Consider the following 20,595-nt stretch of genomic DNA (forward strand, 5'->3'; position numbering starts at 1 on the left):
ATCTCTAACAGATATTAGAGATGTTATATTAGAGAGGCTACATCTCTAACAGATATTAGAGATGTTATATTAGCATCTCTAACAGATATTAGAGAGGCTACATCTCTAACAGATATTAGAGATGTTATATTAGAGAGGCTACATCTCTAACAGATATTAGAGATGTTATATTAGAGAGGCTACATCTCTAACAGATATTAGAGAGGCTACATCTCTAACAGATATTAGAGATGTTATATTAGAGAGGCTACATCTCTAACAGATATTAGATATGTTATAGTAGAGGCTACATCTCTAACAGATATTAGAGATGTTATATTAGAGAGGCTACATCTCTAACATATATTAGAGATGTTATATTAGCATCTCTAACAGATATTAGAGAGGCTACATCTCTAACAGATATTAGAGATGTTATATTAGAGAGGCTACATCTCTAACAGATATTAGAGATGTTATATTAGAGAGGCTACATCTCTAACAGATATTAGAGAGGCTACATCTCTAACAGATATTAGAGATGTTATATTAGAGAGGCTACATCTCTAACAGATATTAGAGATGTTATATTAGAGAGGCTACATCTCTAACAGATATGAGAGATGTTATATTAGAGAGGCTACATCTCTAACAGATATTAGAGATGTTATAGTAGAGGCTACATCTAACAGATATTAGAGATGTTATATTAGAGGCTACATCTCTAACAGATATTAGAGATGTTATATTAGAGAGGCTACATCTCTAACAGATATTAGAGATGTTATATTAGAGAGGCTACATCTCTAACAGATATTAGAGATGTTATATTAGAGAGGCTACATCTCTAACAGATATTAGAGATGTTATATTAGAGAGGCTACATCTAACAGATATTAGAGATGTTATATTAGAGAGGCTACATCTCTAACAGATATTAGAGATGTTATATTAGAGAGGCTACATCTCTAACAGATATTAGAGATGTTATATTAGAGAGGCTACATCTCTAACAGATATTAGAGATGTTATATTAGAGAGGCTACATCTCTAACAGATATTAGAGATGTTATATTAGAGAGGCTACATCTCTAACAGATATTTATTCTAAGCGTTTCGTTCAACAGAGGACAGAAATAAGACAGACATTGACATCTAATGAAAGAGCACAGTGAAGAGTCTGAACCAAAATAACCCAGAAAAATTCTCAGGAAAACAACAGTTTACACAGAGATACATTAGAGTGTGAAACCCAAGAAGAGAGATGTGGAAACAGCAGCTCCCGATGCACCAGACAGACTGACCAAGAGAGGATGAAACATGTCAACAAGGGAAATGTAGTGTCCCCTGAAAGAGAGACGGAGAGAGAGAGAGAGAGTTTAACGGGATGAGAGGCGGTATTCCAGACAGTGATTCCCCACAGCACTACAACATGGGAGCAGAGAGGAAACCAAAAGAGGTGAAACCACTTCGGTCTGTGAAAGAGAGGAATGAGAGCGATGGATGAGCCACCTTGTCCTGTGACTGGGATGCGTCTGTTAAACTGAGCGTTGTAGTGCACAGCAGGGCCTGAGAGAGAGAGACAGAGAGAGAGAGACAGGTTGATTCTTAAAAGAGGAGTGCACCATATTAGTGAGGCAGGAGGTATTTGAATCAAAGCAGTTCAGTTTCTTATTGTCCTATCCCCTGTTCAGTCCCTAGCCCCTCCCTTGTACTGTCCTATCCCCTGTTCAGTCCCTAGCCCCTCCCTTGTACTGTCCTATCCCCTGTTCAGTCCCTAGCCCCTCCCTTGTACTGTCCTAGCCCCTGTTCAGTCCCTAGCCCCTCCCTTGTACTGTCCTATCCCCTGTTCAGTCCCTAGCCCCTCCCTTGTACTGTCCTATCCCCTGTTCAGTCCCTAGCCCCTCCCTTGTACTGTCCTAGCCCCTGTTCAGTCCCTAGCCCCTCCCTTGTACTGTCCTAGCCCCTGTTCAGTCCCTAGCCCCTCCCTTGTACTGTTCAGTCCCTAGCCCCTCCCTTGTACTGTCCTATCCCCTGTTCAGTCCCTAGCCCCTCCCTTGTACTATCCTAGCCCCTGTTCAGTCCCTAGCCCCTCCCTTGTACTATCCTAGCCCCTGTTCAGTCCCTAGCCCCTCCCTTGTACTATCCTAGCCCCTGTTCAGTCCCTAGCCCCTCCCTTGTACTGTCCTATCCCCTGTTCAGTCCCTAGCCCCTCCCTTGTACTGTCCTAGCCCCTGTTCAGTCCCTAGCCCCTCCCTTGTACTGTCCTAGCCCCTGTTCAGTCCCTAGCCCCTCCCTTGTACTGTCCTATCCCCTGTTCAGTCCCTAGCCCCTCCCTTGTACTGTCCTAGCCCCTGTTCAGTCCCTAGCCCCTCCCTTGTACTGTTCAGTCCCTAGCCCCTCCCTTGTACTGTCCTATCCCCTGTTCAGTCCCTAGCCCCTATCTTGTACTGTTCTATCCCCTTATTATTATGCTAATATGGGACTGGGATTCTCCTAGCCAAGAGAGACAGCATCACTACTGAACAGACAGTAAACTAGATCCTAGCCAATAGAGACAGCATCACTACTGAACAGACAGTAAACTAGATCCTAGCCAATAGAGCGACAGCATCACTACTGAACAGACAGTAAACTAGATCCTAGCCAATAGAGAGACAGCATCACTACTGAACAGACAGTAAACTAGATCCTAGCCAATAGAGACAGCATCACTACTGAACAGACAGTAAACTAGATCCTAGCCAATAGAGACACCATCACTACTGAACAGACAGTAAACTAGATCCTAGCCAATAGAGAGACAGCATCACTACTGAACACACAGTAAACTAGATCCTAGCCAATAGAGAGACAGCATCACTACTGAACACAGTAAACTAGATCCTAGCCAATAGAGAGACAGCATCACTACTGAACACACAGTAAACTAGATCCTAGCCAATAGAGACAGCATCACTACTGAACAGACAGTAAACTAGATCCTAGCCAATAGAGACACCATCACTACTGAACAGACAGTAAACTAGATCCTAGCCAATAGAGAGACAGCATCACTACTGAACACACAGTACACTAGATCCTAGCCAATAGAGAGACAGCATCACTACTGAACACACAGTAAACTAGATCCTAGCCAATAGAGACAGCATCACTACTGAACAGACAGTAAACTAGATCCTAGCCAATAGAGAGACACCATCACTACTGAACACACAGTAAACTAGATCCTAGCCAATAGAGAGACACCATCACTACTGAACACACAGTAAACTAGATCCTAGCCAATAGAGAGACAGCATCACTACTGAACACACAGTAAACTAGATCCTAGCCAATAGAGACAGCATCACTACTGAACACACAGTAAACTAGATCCTAGCCAAGACACCATCACTACTGAACAGACAGTAAACTAGATCCTAGCCAATAGAGAGACAGCATCCCTACTGAACACACAGTAAACTAGATCCTAGCCAATAGACACCATCACTACTGAACAGACAGTGAACTAGATCCTAGCCAATAGAGACACCATCACTTCCTCTCAAACTTCCTCTACATCCATCTGCCCCATCAGCCTCTCTCCTGATCTTCCTCTACATCCATCTGCCCCATCTCCTCATCTTCCTCTCAGTCTTCCTCTACATCCATCTGCCCAATCTCCTCTCTCCTGATCTTCCTCTACATCCATCTGCCCCGTCTCCTCTCTCCTGATCTTCCTCTCCGTCTCCCTCTACATCCATCTGCCCCGTCTCCTCTCTCCTGATCTTCCTCTCCGTCTTCCTCTCCATTCAGAGAGAGAGAGGAAATTGTCTTCAAGAGAGCATTTATGTAGATGTTTAGACAACTACAGACCACCTTGGACGTAAACATCTAAATATTAAAAATAAAATAAAAACCTGTCATGAGAAAAGATAAGAGGGGAAAACGATTAGAATGAGGAAGAGTGGGATAGAGTGATAGAGACAAGGGAGAGAGAGGGATAATGAGAAAGAGATTGTGTTATGTACCTTTAATGGAGCTGGTAGGAATGATTCCCTCAGCTGTACCCCCGTAACCTCCGGATACAATACTGGTCTCATTCAGATTGGGTCCAGACACCATCACCTGCTGGAGGTCCTAGAGAGAGAGAGAGAGACAGAGAGACAGAGAGAGAGACAGAGAGACAGAGAGAGCGCGAGACGGGGAGAGAGAGAGACAGACGGGGAGAGAGAGAGACAGACGGGGAGAGACAGAGAGAGAGAGAGACGGGGCCAGAGAGAGAGAGACAAAAAGAGAGACAGACAAAGAGAGAGAGTAATAAGGAGAATGGCAACATGTAATTCTCCTTCTCTTCAGGAGAACAAAGGTTAACACGTTGTTTAAGAAGCAGTGGTCTATTGAAGCTGGTTAATGGTCTGTAGCGAGGGGACAGAGACCTACATGAGGAGAGTCTAGCTTCAGTACACCACATTGTGACAATTACTGACACACCAAAACTAAAAACACATGAGGTGATCACAAAGACCTTCAAATGTCAGTTAGTAGAATATTAAGAAACCCAAGACTTAAAGAACCCAGCGGAAAATACTGTCAATGACTACCTTTCATTACCGTGTGGCTCAGTGGAGGAAGCTGAGGGGAGGACAACCCACTAGGGGGTCTACAGTCCCAGTAGGGGGGGTTACAGTCCCACTAGGGGGGGTCTAGAGTCCCACTAGGGGGGGTCTACAGTCCCACTAGGGGGGTCTACAGTCCCACTAGGGGGGTCTACAGTCCCACTAGGGGGGTCTACAGTCCCACTAGGGGGGTCTAGTCCCACTAGGGGGGTCTAGTCCCACTAGGGGGGTGTCTACAGTCCCACTGTGGGGGTCTAGTCCCACTAGGGGGGTCTACAGTCCCACTGTGAGGGTCTACAGTCCCACTGTGAGGGTCTAGTCCCACTAGGGGGGTCTACAGTCCCACTAGGGGGGTCTACAGTCCCACTGGGGGGGTCTAGTCCCACTAGGGGGGCGTCTACAGTCCCACTAGGGGGGCGTCTACAGTCCCACTAGGGGGGCGTCTACAGTCCCACTAGGGGAGGTCTACATTCCCACTAGGGGAGGTCTACATTCCCACTAGGGGAGGTCTACAGTCCCACTAGGGGGGGGTCTACAGTCCCACTAGGGAGGTCTACACTAGAGGGGGGGGGGGGGGGGGGGGGTCTACAGTCCCACTAGCGGGGGTCTACAGTCCCACTAGGGGAGGTCTACAGTCCCACTGGGGGGATCTACAGTCCCACTGGGGGGGTCTACAGTCCCACTAGGGGGGGGAGTCTACAGTCCCACTAGGGGGGGGAGTCTACAGTCCCACTAGGGGGGGGAGTCTACAGTCCCACTAGGGGGGGGAGTCTACAGTCCCACTAGGGGGGGGAGTCTACAGTCCCACTAGGGGGGGGAGTCTACAGTCCCACTAGGGGGGGGAGTCTACAGTCCCACTAGGGGGGGGAGTCTACAGTCCCACTAGGGGGGGAGTCTACAGTCCCACTAGGGGGGGGAGTCTACAGTCCCACTAGGGGGGGGAGTCTACAGTCCCACTAGGGGGGGGAGTCTACAGTCCCACTAGGGGAGGTCTACAGTCCCACTAGGGGAGGTCTACAGTCCCACTAGGGGAGGTCTACAGTCCCACTGGGGAGGTCTACAGTCCCACTGGGGGGGTCTACAGTCCCACTGGGGGGGTCTACAGTCCCACTAGGGGAGTCTACAGTCCCACTAGGGGGGAGTCTACAGTCCCACTAGGGGAGGTCTACAGTCCCACTAGGGGAGGTCTACAGTCCCACTAGGGGAGGTCTACAGTCCCACTAGGGGGGGGAGTCTACAGTCCCACTAGGGGGGGGAGTCTACAGTCCCACTAGGGGGGGGAGTCTACAGTCCCACTAGGGGGGGGAGTCTACAGTCCCACTAGGGGGGGGAGTCTACAGTCCCACTAGGGGGGGGAGTCTACAGTCCCACTAGGGGAGGTCTACAGTCCCACTAGGGGAGGTCTACAGTCCCACTGGGGAGGTCTACAGTCCCACTGGGGGGGTCTACAGTCCCACTGGGGGGGTCTACAGTCCCACTGGGGGGGTCTACAGTCCCACTAGGGGAGTCTACAGTCCCACTAGGGGGGAGTCTACAGTCCCACTAGGGGGGAGTCTACAGTCCCACTAGGGGAGGTCTACAGTCCCACTAGGGGAGGTCTACAGTCCCACTAGGGGAGGTCTACAGTCCCACTAGGGGAGGTCTACAGTCCCACTAGGGGGGGGGGGGGGGGGGGGGGGGGGTGATCTAAAGTCCCACTAGGGAGGTCTACAGTCCCACTAGGGAGGTCTACACTAGGGGGGGTCTACAGTCCCACTAGGGGAGTCTACAGTCCCACTAGGGGAGGTCTAAAGTCCCACTAGGGGAGGTCTAAAGTCCCACTAGGGGAGGTCTAGTCCCACTAGGGGAGGTCTAGTCCCACTAGGGAGGGGGGTCTACATTCCCACTAGGGGGGTCTACATTCCCACTAGGGGAGATCTACCTTCCCACTAGGGGAGGTCTACAGTCCCACTAGGGGAGGTCTACAGTCCCACTAGGGGAGGTCTACAGTCCCACTAGGGGGGGGGGGGGGGGGGTGATCTACAGTCCCACTAGGGAGGTCTACAGTCCCACTAGGGAGGTCTACAGTCCCACTAGGGAGGTCTACAGTCCCACTAGGGAGGTCTACAGTCCCACTAGGGAGGTCTACAGTCCCACTAGGGAGGTCTACACTAGGGGGGTCTACAGTCCCACTGGGGGGGGAGGTCTACAGTCCCACTAGGGAAGTCTACACTAGGGGGGGTCTACAGTCCCACTAGGGGAGGTCTACAGTCCCACTAGGGGAGGTCTACAGTCCCACTAGGGAGGTCTACAGTCCCACTAGGGAGGTCTACACTAGGGGAGTCTACAGTCCCACTAGGGAAGTCTACACTAAGGGGGGTCTACAGTCCCACTAGGGGGGGTCTACAGTCCCACTAGGGAGGTCTACACTAGGGAGGTCTACAGTCCCACTAAGGGGGAGTCTACAGTCCCACTAGGGGGGGTCTACAGTCCCACTAGGGGGGGGGGGGGGGGGGGGGGTCTACAGTCCCACTAGGGAGGTCTACACTAGGGGAGTCTACAGTCCCACTAGGGAGGTCTACACTAAGGGGCGTCTACAGTCCCACTAGGGGGGGTCTACAGTCCCACTAGGGAGGTCTACAGTCCCACTACGGGGGGGTCTACAGTCCCACTAAGGGGGGGTCTACAGTCCCACTAAGGCGGGGGTCTACAGTCCCACTAAGGCGGGGGTCTACAGTCCCACTAGGGGGGGGGGGGGGTCTACAATCCCACTAGGGGGGGGGGGGGGGGGGTCCACAGAACATGTATCCCATAGAGCTAGCTAATGCAGAGAGAGACTCAGAACATGTATCCCATAGAGCTAGCTAATGCAGAGAGGCTCAGAACATGTATCCCATAGAGCTAGCTAATGCAGAGAGAGACAGAACATGTATCCCATAGAGCTAGCTAATGCAGAGAGACTCAGAACATGTATCCCATAGAGCTAGCTAATGCAGAGAGAGACAGAACATGTATCCCATAGAGCTAGCTAATGCAGAGAGACTCAGAACATGTATCCCATAGAGGTAGATAATGGAGAGAGACAGAACATGTATCCCATAGAGCTAGCTAATGCAGAGAGACTCAGAACATGTATCCCATAGAGCTAGCTAATGCAGAGAGAGACAGAACATGTATCCCATAGAGCTAGCTAATGCAGAGAGACTCAGAACATGTATCCCATAGAGCTAGCTAATGCAGAGAGACTCAGAACATGTATCCCATAGAGCTAGATAATGGAGAGAGACAGAACATGTATCCCATAGAGCTAGCTAATGCAGAGAGACTCAGAACATGTATCCCATAGAGCTAGCTAATGCAGAGAGAGACAGAACATGTATCCCATAGAGCTAGCTAATGCAGAGAGAGACAGAACATGTATCCCATAGAGCTAGCTAATGCAGAGAGAGACAGAACATGTATCCCATAGAGCTAGCTAATGCAGAGAGAGACAGAACATGTATCCCATAGAGCTAGCTAATGCAGAGAGAGACAGAACATGTATCCCATAGAGCTAGCTAATGCAGAGAGAGACAGAACATGTATCCCATAGAGCTAGCTAATGCAGAGAGAGACAGAACATGTATCCCATAGAGCTAGCTAATGGAGAGAGACTCAGAACATGTATCCCATAGAGGTAGATAATGGAGAGAGAGACAGAACATGTATCCCATAGAGCTAGCTAATGGAGAGAGACTCAGAACATGTATCCCATAGAGGTAGATAATGGAGAGAGAGACAGAACATGTATCCCATAGAGCTAGCTAATGCAGAGAGAGACAGAACATGTATCCCATAGAGCTAGCTAATGCAGAGAGACTCAGAACATGTAACCCATAGAGCTAGCTAATGCAGAGAGACTCAGAACATGTATCCCATAGAGCTAGCTAATACAGAGAGAGACTCAGAACATGTATCCCATAGAGCTAGATAATGCAGAGAGAGACAGAACATGTATCCCATAGAGCTAGCTAATGCAGAGAGACTCAGAACATGTATCCCATAGAGCTAGCTAATGCAGAGAGAGACAGAACATGTATCCCATAGAGCTAGCTAATGCAGAGAGAGACAGAACATGTATCCCATAGAGCTAGCTAATGCAGAGAGAGACAGAACATGTATCCCATAGAGCTAGCTAATGCAGAGAGAGACAGAACATGTATCCCATAGAGCTAGCTAATGCAGAGAGAGACAGAACATGTATCCCATAGAGCTAGCTAATGCAGAGAGAGACAGAACATGTATCCCATAGAGCTAGCTAATGCAGAGAGAGACAGAACATGTATCCCATAGAGCTAGCTAATGGAGAGAGACTCAGAACATGTATCCCATAGAGGTAGATAATGGAGAGAGAGACAGAACATGTATCCCATAGAGCTAGCTAATGGAGAGAGACTCAGAACATGTATCCCATAGAGGTAGATAATGGAGAGAGAGACAGAACATGTATCCCATAGAGCTAGCTAATGCAGAGAGAGAGAACATGTATCCCATAGAGCTAGCTAATGCAGAGAGACTCAGAACATGTAACCCATAGAGCTAGCTAATGCAGAGAGACTCAGAACATGTATCCCATAGAGCTAGCTAATACAGAGAGAGACTCAGAACATGTATCCCATAGAGCTAGATAATGCAGAGAGAGACAGAACATGTATCCCATAGAGCTAGCTAATGCAGAGAGACTCAGAACATGTATCCCATAGAGCTAGCTAATGCAGAGAGACAGAACATGTATCCCATAGAGCTAGCTAATGCAGAGAGACTCAGAACATGTATCCCATAGAGCTAGCTAATGGAGAGAGACTCAGAACATGTATCCCATAGAGCTAGCTAATGCAGAGAGACAGAACATGTATCCCATAGAGCTAGCTAATACAGAGAGAGACTCAGAACATGTATCCCATAGAGCTAGATAATGCAGAGAGAGACAGAACATGTATCCCATAGAGCTAGCTAATGCAGAGAGACTCAGAACATGTATCCCATAGAGCTAGCTAATGCAGAGAGACAGAACATGTATCCCATAGAGCTAGCTAATGCAGAGAGACTCAGAACATGTATCCCATAGAGCTAGCTAATGCAGAGAGACTCAGAACATGTATCCCATAGAGCTAGCTAATGCAGAGAGACAGAACATGTATCCCATAGAGCTAGCTAATGCAGAGAAACAGAACATGTATCCCATAGAGCTAGATAATGCAGAGAGAGACAGAACATGTATCCCATAGAGCTAGCTAATGCAGAGAGACTCAGAACATGTATCCCATAGAGCTAGCTAATGCAGAGAGAGACAGAACATGTATCCCATAGAGCTAGCTAATGCAGAGAGACTCAGAACATGTATCCCATAGAGCTAGCTAATGCAGAGAGACTCAGAACATGTATCCCATAGAGCTAGCTAATGCAGAGAGACAGAACATGTATCCCATAGAGCTAGCTAATGCAGAGAAACAGAACATGTATCCCATAGAGCTAGCTAATGGAGAGAGACAGGTAACTTGGTAGTCTGGGTGTCAACGTGTACAGATCAGGGGCCGTATGTAGCCTTGTGTCCCAGATTAAGAGTTTATCTAGGATCAGTTTAGACTTTTAGTTCATAGTTTACCTACCTGGTAAAATAAAAAGGTCAAATAAATAAATAACCAGCTGAAACATGCAGATGGGACACAGAGAGAGAAGGAGAGAGAGGACAGAAACAGAGGGGACAGAGAAGGGGGACAGAGAGAGAGCGAGAGAGGGGACAGAGAGAGAGAGGACAGGAACAGAGAGGAGAGAAGATGACAGAGGGGAGAGGACAGAGAGAGAGAGAGAGAGAGAGAGAGAGAGAGAGAGAGAGAGAGAGAGAGAGAGAGGGGACAGAGAGAGGACAGAAACAGAGGGGACAGAGAGAGAGAGTACAGAAACAGAGGGGACAGAGAGAGAGAGTACAGAAACAGAGGGGACAGAGAGAGGGGATAGAGAGAGAGAGAGAGAGAGAGAGAGAGAGAGAGAGAGAGAGAGAGAGAGAGAGAGAGAGAGAGAGAGAGAGAGAGAGAGGACAGAAACAGAGGGGACAGAGAGCGAGAGGGGACAGAGAGAGAGAGAGAGAGAGAGGACAGAAACAGAGGGGACAGAGAGAGGGGACAGAGAGGAGAGAAGATGACAGAGGGGATAGAGGGGGGACAGAGAGGAGAGAAGATGACAGAGAGGAGAAGACAGAGAGAGATGGGACCCACCCAGGGACTGCTGCTCTGGAAAGGAAGTAACCATTTCCTCTCTACAAACAAAATGTGGCCAAAACATTCTGATGGTTTCATGTAGGCTACAGTAGATACGTAGTAAGTGATTCTGTTGTTGAACAAAACCCACACAGGAACCCAGGGAATACCTAACACACTAATGTTACGCTCAGTGACTACAAGAGTTAGTAACGCACGTCTGAGCTGCATACTTCCTGTATACCAGGGGTCTCCAACCTGTTCTCGCTACTTATTCTAGGTTTTCAAATAGGAACATTCTTCTCTTCTTCTCTCCTCTGCAACTCTTTACCTGGTCCTTGGTGTACAAGAGAAAGTAGAGCAGTGTGTTTTCTGTCAATATAGTGTGCATTCGTAAAGTATTCAGACCCCTTGACTTTCTCCACAGCCTTATTCGAAAATGGATTCGAAATATTTTTTCCCCCCACATCAATCTATACACAATACCCCATAATGAAAAAGCAAAAATGGTTTAGACATTTTTGCAAATGGTGTTAAATATAAAAAACCTGAAATCTCATTTACATAAGTATTCAGACCCCTTTACTCAATACTTTGTTGAAGCACCTTTGGGTATGACGCTACAAGCTTGACACACCTGTATTTGGGGAGTTTCTCCCATTTTTCTCTGCAGATCTTCTCAAGCTCTGTCAGGTTGGATGGGGAGCGTCGCTGCACAGCTATTTTCAGATCTTTCCAGAGATGTTAATTCGGGTTCAAGTCCAGGCTTTGGCTGGGCCACTCAAGGACATTCAGAGACTTGTCCCGAAGCCACTCCTGCGTTGTCTTGGCTGTGTGCTTAGGGTCGTTGTCCTGTTGGAAGGTGAACCTTCGCCCCAGTCTGAGGTCCTGAGCGCTCTGGAGCAGGTTATCAAGCATCTCACTGTACTTTGCTCCGTTCATCTTTCCCTCGATCCTGACTAGTCTCCCAGTCCCTCCCAGTCCCTGCTGAAAAACATCCCCACAGCATGATGCTGCCACCACCATGCTTCACAGTAGGGATGGTGCCAGGTTTCCTCCAGACGTGACGCTTGGCATTCAGGGCAAAGAGTTCAATCTTGGTTCATTAGACCAGAGAATCTTGTTTCTCATGGTCAGAGTCCTTTAGGTGGTTTTTGGCAAATTCCAAGCGGGCTGTCATGTAAGCCACTCCTCAGTAAAAGGCACGTCTGGCCACTCCACCATAAAGGCCTGATTGGTGGAGTGCTGTAGAGATGGTTGTCATTCTGGAAGGTTCTCCCATCTCCACAGGGGAACTCTGGAGCTCTGTCAGAGTGACCATCGTTTTCTTGGTCACCTCCCTGACCAAGGCCCTTCTCCCCCGATTGCTTAGTTTGGTCGGGCGGCCAGCTCTAGGAAGAGTCTTGGTGGTTCCAAACTTATTCCATTTAAGAATGATGGAGGCCACTGTGTTCTTGGGAACCTTCAATGCTGCAGACATTTTTTGGTACCCTTCCTCAGATCTGTGCCTCGACACAAGCCCGACCTCACGACTTGGTTTTTCTAAAAACCCGTTTTTACTTTGTAATTATGATGTCATAACGGGGTATTTGTGTGTAGATTGACGAGGAACATGTTTCATTTAATCCATTTTATGAATAAGGCTGTAACGTAACAAAATGTTGAAAAAGTCAAGGGGTCTGTATATTTTCCGAAAGCACTTTGCCTTGTTACTAAACACCTCCAAATGATTGTTGTTCTCTCAGTTGTATTTTTTCCTGGTTTTAGATTTTGTTTTTCACCTCAAAATTACAACTGTTCATAGAAAAACAACAACAATTTGATGTTCTGATTCCATGTCGATGCTTAAAAAAAAAAAAAATGTAAAGTCTCGAAGGAAACTAACAAAATACATTCGGTACCATAGAGGCACAGAATAAGTTAGAGGAAAAACAAAAAGAAATGGAGGAACTTATTCAAGAAAGATCCAGTGTAATATATTATAAAAATAAAGCGAACTGGATGGAATATGGGGAAAAATGCACCAAATTATTTTTCAATCTTCAATATAGAAATGCTACCAAAAAAAACGTATTAAAACTTGTTACAAATGATGGAGTCACGCATGATTCACCAAATGATATTTTGAAAGAGGAAGTAAAGTACTTTAAGAATATGTTTTCGTTTCAGGCTCCTCCATCTCCACTAACTGAAACTAATTGTATGGATTTTTTTCCTAATAATAATGTAAAATTAACATCTGTACAGAAAGACTCATGTGAAGGCCTAATTACAGAAGAGGAACTACTTGAGGGCTGGATGGCATACCAGTGGAAGTATACAAACATTTTTTTGATATACTCAAAGGACCATTATTAGCTTGTTTTAACCACTCCTATATAAATGATAGATTATCAGACACGCAACAAGAAGGTGTGATATCATTATTACTGAAACAGGACCCAAGTGGTATATATAAAGATCCAGTCCATTAAAAAATTGGAGACCTCTTACACTTCAGTGTTGTGATGCAAAAATCCTAGCAAAATGCTTGGCGCATAGAATAAAAAAAGTTTTGTCAGATATTATTCATCCTAATCAGACAGGTTTTTTACATGGACGATACATTGGAGATAATATAAAGGCAAGTACTGGAAACAATAGAACACTATGAAATATCGGGGACACCAGGCCTGGTTTTCATAGCTGATTTTGAAAAGGCTTTTGATAAAGTACGACTGGAGTTTATATATAAATGCCTAGAATATTTCAATTATGGGGAATCTCTTATAAAATGGGTTAAAATTATGTATAGTAACCCTAGGTGTAAAATAGTAAATAATGGCTACATCTCAGAAAGTTTTAAACTATCTAGAGGAGTAAAACAAGGTTGTCCACTATCGGCATATCTATTTATTATTGCCATCGAAATGTTAGCTGTTAAAATTAGATCAAACATGAATATTAAGGGATTAGAAATCCAGGGCCTAAAAACTAAGGTGTCATTGTACGCTGATGATTCATGTTTTCTTTTAAAACCACAACTAGAGTCTCTCCACGGCCTCTTAGAGGATCTAGATACATTTGCTATCCTCTCTGGATTAAAACCAAATTATGATAAATGTACCATATTACGTATTGGATCACTAAAAAATACACAGATGTGGACATACTCGGTATACAAATCCCAAAAGAAAGAAATGATCTCACTCCAATAAATTGTTATAGAAAGTTAGCAAAAATAGATAAGATCTTGCTTCCATGGAAAGGAAAATACCTGTCTATTTGTGGGAAAATCACCCTGATTAACTCTTTAATCATATCACAGTTTACCTATTTGCTTATGGTTTTGCCTACACCTGCTTTTTAAATTATATGAACAAAAAATATTCCATTTTATTTGGAACGGCAAGCCAGATAAAATTAAAAGGGCCTATTTATATAACGAATATGAATTCGGAGGGCAGAAATTATTAAATATTAAAGCGTTAGACCTCTCACTAAAGGCATCAGTCATACAAAAGTTATACTTAAATCCAAACTGGTTCTCTAGTAAATTGGTAAGAATGTCTCATCCTATGTTCAAGAAGGGCCTTTTTCCCTTTATTCAGATTACACCTGCTCACTTTCGGTTGTTTGAAAAGGAAATAATCTCCAAAATATCTTTATTTTTTAAACAAGCCTTAGAAAGTTGGTTGCAATTTCAGTTTAATCCACCTGAAAGGACCGAACAAATAGTACAACAAATATTGTGGTTAAATTCAAATATAGTAATTGATAAAAAAACTGTATTTATCGAAGAAATGTTTAAAAAAGGTATAATTTTTGTGAATGATATCATAAATAGGACTGGTGGAGTAATGTCACACATGCAGCTAACACAGACATATGGAAATGTCTGCTCTACCCAAAATTACAACCAATTAATTGCAGCATTACCACAAAAATGGAAGAGGCAAGTAGAAGGGGAAAAAAGTAAGGAACTTGTATGTCGGCCCTATATTAAAGAACATAAATGGTTAAAGAAAAGTGTGATAAATAAAAACATATACCAATTTTATTTAAGGACCAAAAAACTGACAACTGTGCCATATAAATTACAAAATAGTTGGGAAGAGATTTTTGATGTACCCATTCCATGGCACATGGTTTATGAATTGATACGCAAAACAACGCCGGATTCAAAACTTCGAATTTTTCCATTTAAATTACTGTACAAAATTCTTGCAACTAATAGAATGTTATATATATGGGGGATACAATCTTCCCAGCTCTGTAGATTCTGCTGTGAGGAGGCAGAGTCACTAGATCATTTATTTTGGTATTGTCCGTATGTAGCTAGTTTTTGGTCACAGGTCCAGGAATGGCTGAAGAATTGCAACATTTGCGTAGAACTAACGCTACAGATAGCAATACTGGGGGATTTGAAAAGCCATAGTCAATCAATCAATAATATAATAATTATTTTAGCAAAAATGTTTATTTTTAATTTACAATCCGTGGAAGCTATGAGAAAAGGAAGATTCAAATCTTTTGTGAAGCATCACAGCACAGTTGAAAAATATATGGCAAATAAAAATCCGAAATGGATGATGTTGGAAGATAGATGGGAAGGGTTGAGTGGAGCTGAAGGGTGGGACTAATAACAAGATAAACAATGTAGGGCATACGGGATCTGTGAAATGTGTATAGGGGCGGAGCTTTTGTGAAATAGCACAGTTACAAGTGGAAATCAAACTGGATGGACAACAGAAATAGAGGAAGGACTAAGAACAAACAAGAGAGAACTATTATAAAGTAGACTGTGTCTGTAAAATGTGTATAAGATGTATAAATTGAAGGTAAAAACAGAAATGTTTATCAGTTTACTCCAATTGGGGGATCGGTGGTAGGGTTTGCGGGGAATAATAATAAAGGTATATTCTTTTAAAAAGTATGTATGTCTATATAGGTATGTGTATGTATATATGTGTATATGTATATAAAAAAATATTTAAACAAAATACATTTGAGTGTAATTCCCCTTTAATTGCGCCTCTAGCCAGTGAGGAACGTGCCGGTCTTGTGACGGTCCTGTACTCCTGCTTCTCATTTCTTGGTACAAATAACAGCTAAAATAGATCCACTCACTCATAATATACTTCTGCCAGGTAAGACTACTTTGCAGCTAAATGTTTAATTGAGAAGGTTTTAGGGGGGAAAAGTATTTTTGTCAACCCACAAGACAGTTATCACATTACCTGGTTACACATGGACACGTGCACCACACTGACAGAGGGGCAATATTGATGAACATTCAATTGGAAGAAAGGTTTGTCTTTTTAAGCCAATAAGTGACTAACCAGGCGTAGGTTTGTCTTTTTAAGCCAATAAGTGACTAACCAGGGGTGGGATAAAGTCACTGTTGCATTGACTAGATAGGAGCTTGTGGTGTCTGATACTTGTGAGATTTGTTTATGGCCGTTTGCAGTGGAAGACGTGTAATTTGTTTATGACGGTTTGCAGTGGAAGACGTGAAAGTTGCCAGGTACTTTCAGAATTGTCATAGGTCACCTGCGAGCTACTGGTAGCTTGCCTGGTTGGAGACCCCTGGTATATACAAGCAGACACACACTAGAATCAGTAAATCCATTGGAACAGGCAGCAATACACAGCACTTCAAAAACAATGGATTTCCTGTTGAGAATAAAAACCTGTTAAACAAGGTCTATGTGTTGTCGTTAGTTTAGAACCACTGAGGGAGAAGAACGTCTCTCAAACCAACATGGGTTTGCCCATAAAGACAAATAGAGGACTCTAGTCACCCTAAAGGAAGTTCGAGCATGGGCAACGCCATTGAGGACTTACACCATTTTGAAGTAGTCAACTGGGTTGGACTTCCTATGGGTTAAGAAAGGATCACATAATTCCATGCAGGTCAACAGCCAATGAATTATACTCATGAGGAAACATTCCATAACTCCAGGGGGCAGTAAATCCCCAACCTTGTCTTTATACCTGTTCAGACAACACCCTCCAGGGGGCAATAAATCACCAACCTTGTCTTTATACCTGTTCAGACAACACCCTCCAGGGGGCAGTAAATTACCAACCTTGTCTTTATACCTGTTCAGACAACACCCTCCAGGGGGCAGTAAATCACCAACCTTGTCTTTATACCTGTTCAGACAACACCCTCCAGGGGGCAGTAAATCACCAACCTTGTCTTTATACCTGTTCAGACAACACCCTCCAGGGGGCAGTAAATCACCAACCTTGTCTTTATACCTGTTCAGACAACAGTATAAAGGCAGTATGCACATTTTCATTTTGTTTACCAACTCATAGAAATAGTAGAAGAACAAAAAGTGACTACTTCAAAATGGAGATGACCTCAAAGGCCCTGCCTGTGCTCTAACAGACACCATAATGGGACAAATACAAAGAAGAGTCCTCTATCCTTCTCTATGGCATCGCCCCCTTTTAGCCTAAATTACGATATGTTTTCATTATCACAGGAGTCGGTAATAAAGTGGGTATTTTTTTACAAGGAGCACGTGTGCCCCTTAAGTTGGAAAATGTAGGAGCACACAAAGAAATGTAGGAGCGCAATGAAAACTATGAGGTAATAGAATGTTTAACATTTCTCTAGTCGCAAAGTTGCTCCTAAATAAAAAACAATTCACAGGTCACACAGCTAAACTATTTAGGTGGATATGCAAGTACAATGGTGGCATTGTAGAGCCCCCGAGACACGTCCTCATTTTGATTCGATTTGATTTGACAGACCTTCGACCAGAGTTAGCCTAGTGGAGGAGGAGGGGGGGTCAAAATCACAACACACAGATCCAGTCAACCTGCCTAATGCTTTGTCATCAACTTATAAAATATATACACCATGTGCAGCCTAGCAGCCATGTTAAGTAACGCATAGTGCTTGTTGCAATGACTACGAGACCCATTTCATTCAGCAAGTCAGACAACGTGACAAAACATTAGGTGGCATTGCTTGAATCTATAGTACGTGTACACACACACACACACACACACACAGTGTTGTCCTTCTCACCCTGGTGATTGTGAAACTCCCTACCTTCTCATCTAAGCTCCACTGTAGCTTAGCAACCTGGACACAGATGGAGGGGGGAGAAATAAAGAGACAGACAGAAAAAAAAAGAAGGAAAAAAATGACAATGTGTAACTGAATCACGACAGGATGCAAAAAGGAAACCAACAATAGGCCTTGATGGTGATGTGAGGAAGTCAGTAACCTGGTCCCAGATCTGTTAGTTCTCTTGATGGGCTACAGAATATAGTGATATGAGGAAGTCAGTAACCTGGTCCTAGATCTGTTGGCTCTCTTGATGGGCTACAGAATATAGTGATATGAGGAAGTCAGTAACCTGGTCCCAGATCTGTTAGTTCTCTTGATGGGCTACAGAATATAGTGATATGGGGAAGTCAGTAACCTGCTCCCAGATCTGTTGGCTCTCTTGCTTACTCTATAGATGCCATTGTCTCATGGAGTTGGTGTGATAACCCAAACAGACTGGCACTCAGGCTAGGAAATCAAAGTTTTAAACAATGATTGGCCATGGAGATGCTTTGAAGCCACCGGTCGGCCATATTGTCTCTCCTCAGGAAAACAGTCCTCCATAGGAAGGAATGGAATTACACAGTATAAGTTCCAAGGACAAAATTACGTGCATTTACGTATTTTGTGGTTGTAGTGGGGACTGTAGCATTAGTACTTTCAAATAATTATACTTTAAGGAAAATGGTATATATTTTTTCATATTACATTTGTATGTTTAGCTCACATAATAGAATGTAAAAGACTATGCAGTAAGGTGTCTGTAATAGAATAAAACATGGCAAAAAAAACAAAATAGATGGAGACATCAGTAAATGCATTTCTAAAGCTTACAAAATATATGTTTTACAATGGTGGGAGAGAGCCAAGATGGAGGCACGGTGGCTTCAAAACAAATGGTGGGAGAGAGCCAAGATGGAGGCACGGTGGCTTCAAAACAAATGTTGGGAGAGAGCCAAGATGGAGGCACGGTGGCTTCAAAACAAATGGTGGGAGAGAGCCAAGATGGAGGCACGGTGGCTTCAAAACAAATGGTGGGAGAGAGCCAAGATGGAGGCACGGTGGCTTCAAAACAAATGGTGGGAGAGAGCCAAGAGGGAGGCACGGTGGCTTCAAAACAAATGGTGGGAGAGAGCCAAGAGGGAGGCACGGTGGCTTCAAAACAAATGGTGGGAGAGAGCCAAGATGGAGGCACGGTGGCTTCAAAACAAATGGTGGGAGAGAGCCAAGATGGAGGCACGGTGGATTCAAAACAAATGGTGGGAGAGAGCCAAGATGGAGGCACGGTGGCTTCAAAACCCCTGTCAGTCATCTAGTGTGTATGTATGTATATATAAATAAATCAACCCCAGAAAATAGATATGATTATTAGCACTGGTATAACATTCGTATTGGCCGATATTATCCAATGACAGAGCAACATCATTACAATGTCTATTGGTTGACTAATCAATGATTGACCCATGGAGAAGTCTGGGCCCTTCAGCAGATCAGAATGCATCGGGAACATTCAGATATAGATAGATATGTGATATAGAACAAACATGCCTCTCCGACATGTAGACCAATGGAATCGTGGTACGCTCTATTCATGGCATTTCTATCTGCAGCGTTCGACAACGTTTTGGTAACTGAACATCACCTTGATGTTGACGATACCAAGACATGAGATCTGAACTGCTGTCATGATAGCAGTATTACGATACTACAAAACTACATTTATGGGCTTTTTTTTTCTTCTTCACAAAACAGACTGAACTCAATTGGTCCTTAAAAAAAGAGTGCTGACAACCGAAGGCTTTTTGTTTGCAACATTAGAACGTTTTTTGGGGGGGGGGGGGTCAAGAAACTGTCCGCTTCCGAATATCGCGATTCTAGTATCAGTACAACCCTAATCTGAAAAGAACACAGTATAGAATGTCACCTTTTAATTTAGGGTATTTTCACACTTATATGATTTCCTGTTCAGAATACAACCTCACAGTTTCCTTAATGGACAGATACAAAAAAAGAGTCCTCTATCATTCTCTATGGTGTCATACACACACACATATATATATATATGACTAACTGTTCAGAAAGTAAATACCTGCGTTGCGCCGCAGGCCGGCCCTCCCTGCGTTGCGCCGCAGGCCGGCCCTCCCTGCGTTGCGCCGCAGACCGGCCCTCCCTGCGTTGCGCCGCAGACCGGCCCTCCCTGCGTTGCGCCGCAGACCGGCCCTACCTGCGTTACGCCGCAGACCGGCCCTACCTGCGTTACGCCGCAGACCGGCCCTACCTGCGTTACGCCGCAGACCGGCCCTCCCTGCGTTACGCCGCAGACCGGCCCTCCCTGCGTTACGCCGCAGACCGGCCCTCCCTGCGTTGCGCCGCAGACCGGCCCTCCCTGCGTTGCGCCGCAGACCGGCCCTACCTGCGTTACGCCGCAGACCGGCCCTCCCTGCGTTGCGCCGCAGACCGGCCCTCCCTGCGTTGCGCCGCAGACCGGCCCTCCCTGCGTTACGCCGCAGACCGGCCCTACCTGCGTTACGCCTCAGACCGGCCCTCCCTGCGTTACGCCATAGACGGCCCTCCCTGCGTTACGCCATAGACGGCCCTCCCTGCGTTACGCCATAGACGGCCCTCCCTGCGTTACGCCATAGACGGCCCTCCCTGCGTTACACCATAGACAGTGCAACACTGGGCATCAGATTACAGGAGAGAGACCCTTTCCAAAACAGCCACCCCGCTGACATGCTCACCAGACAGA

General features: G+C 45.2%; 1 protein-coding gene across 4 annotated transcripts in view; it reads right to left on the bottom strand.

Annotated features, from left to right (window-relative positions):
- The window catches only part of arfip2b (ADP-ribosylation factor interacting protein 2b), a 61,798-nt gene that overhangs the window by 18,013 nt on the left and 23,190 nt on the right, over nucleotides 1–20,595 (bottom strand). For 2 of the 4 annotated variants that reach the window (XM_038965424.1, XM_038965423.1), the window contains exons 3-5: nucleotides 17,847–17,879; nucleotides 3,993–4,101; nucleotides 1,492–1,548 (exon numbers count right to left, since the gene is read on the bottom strand). In XM_038965424.1, the coding sequence (XP_038821352.1) occupies nucleotides 1,492–1,548; nucleotides 3,993–4,101; nucleotides 17,847–17,879 (199 nt within the window). The remainder of the gene's footprint in view (nucleotides 1–1,491; nucleotides 1,549–3,992; nucleotides 4,102–17,846; nucleotides 17,880–20,595) is intronic. The other 2 variants (XM_038965425.1, XM_038965426.1) reach the window with 2 other exon arrangements.

The sequence above is a fragment of the Salvelinus namaycush genome, chromosome 26 (assembly GCF_016432855.1).
Source record: "Salvelinus namaycush isolate Seneca chromosome 26, SaNama_1.0, whole genome shotgun sequence".
Lineage (NCBI taxonomy): Eukaryota > Metazoa > Chordata > Actinopteri > Salmoniformes > Salmonidae > Salvelinus > Salvelinus namaycush.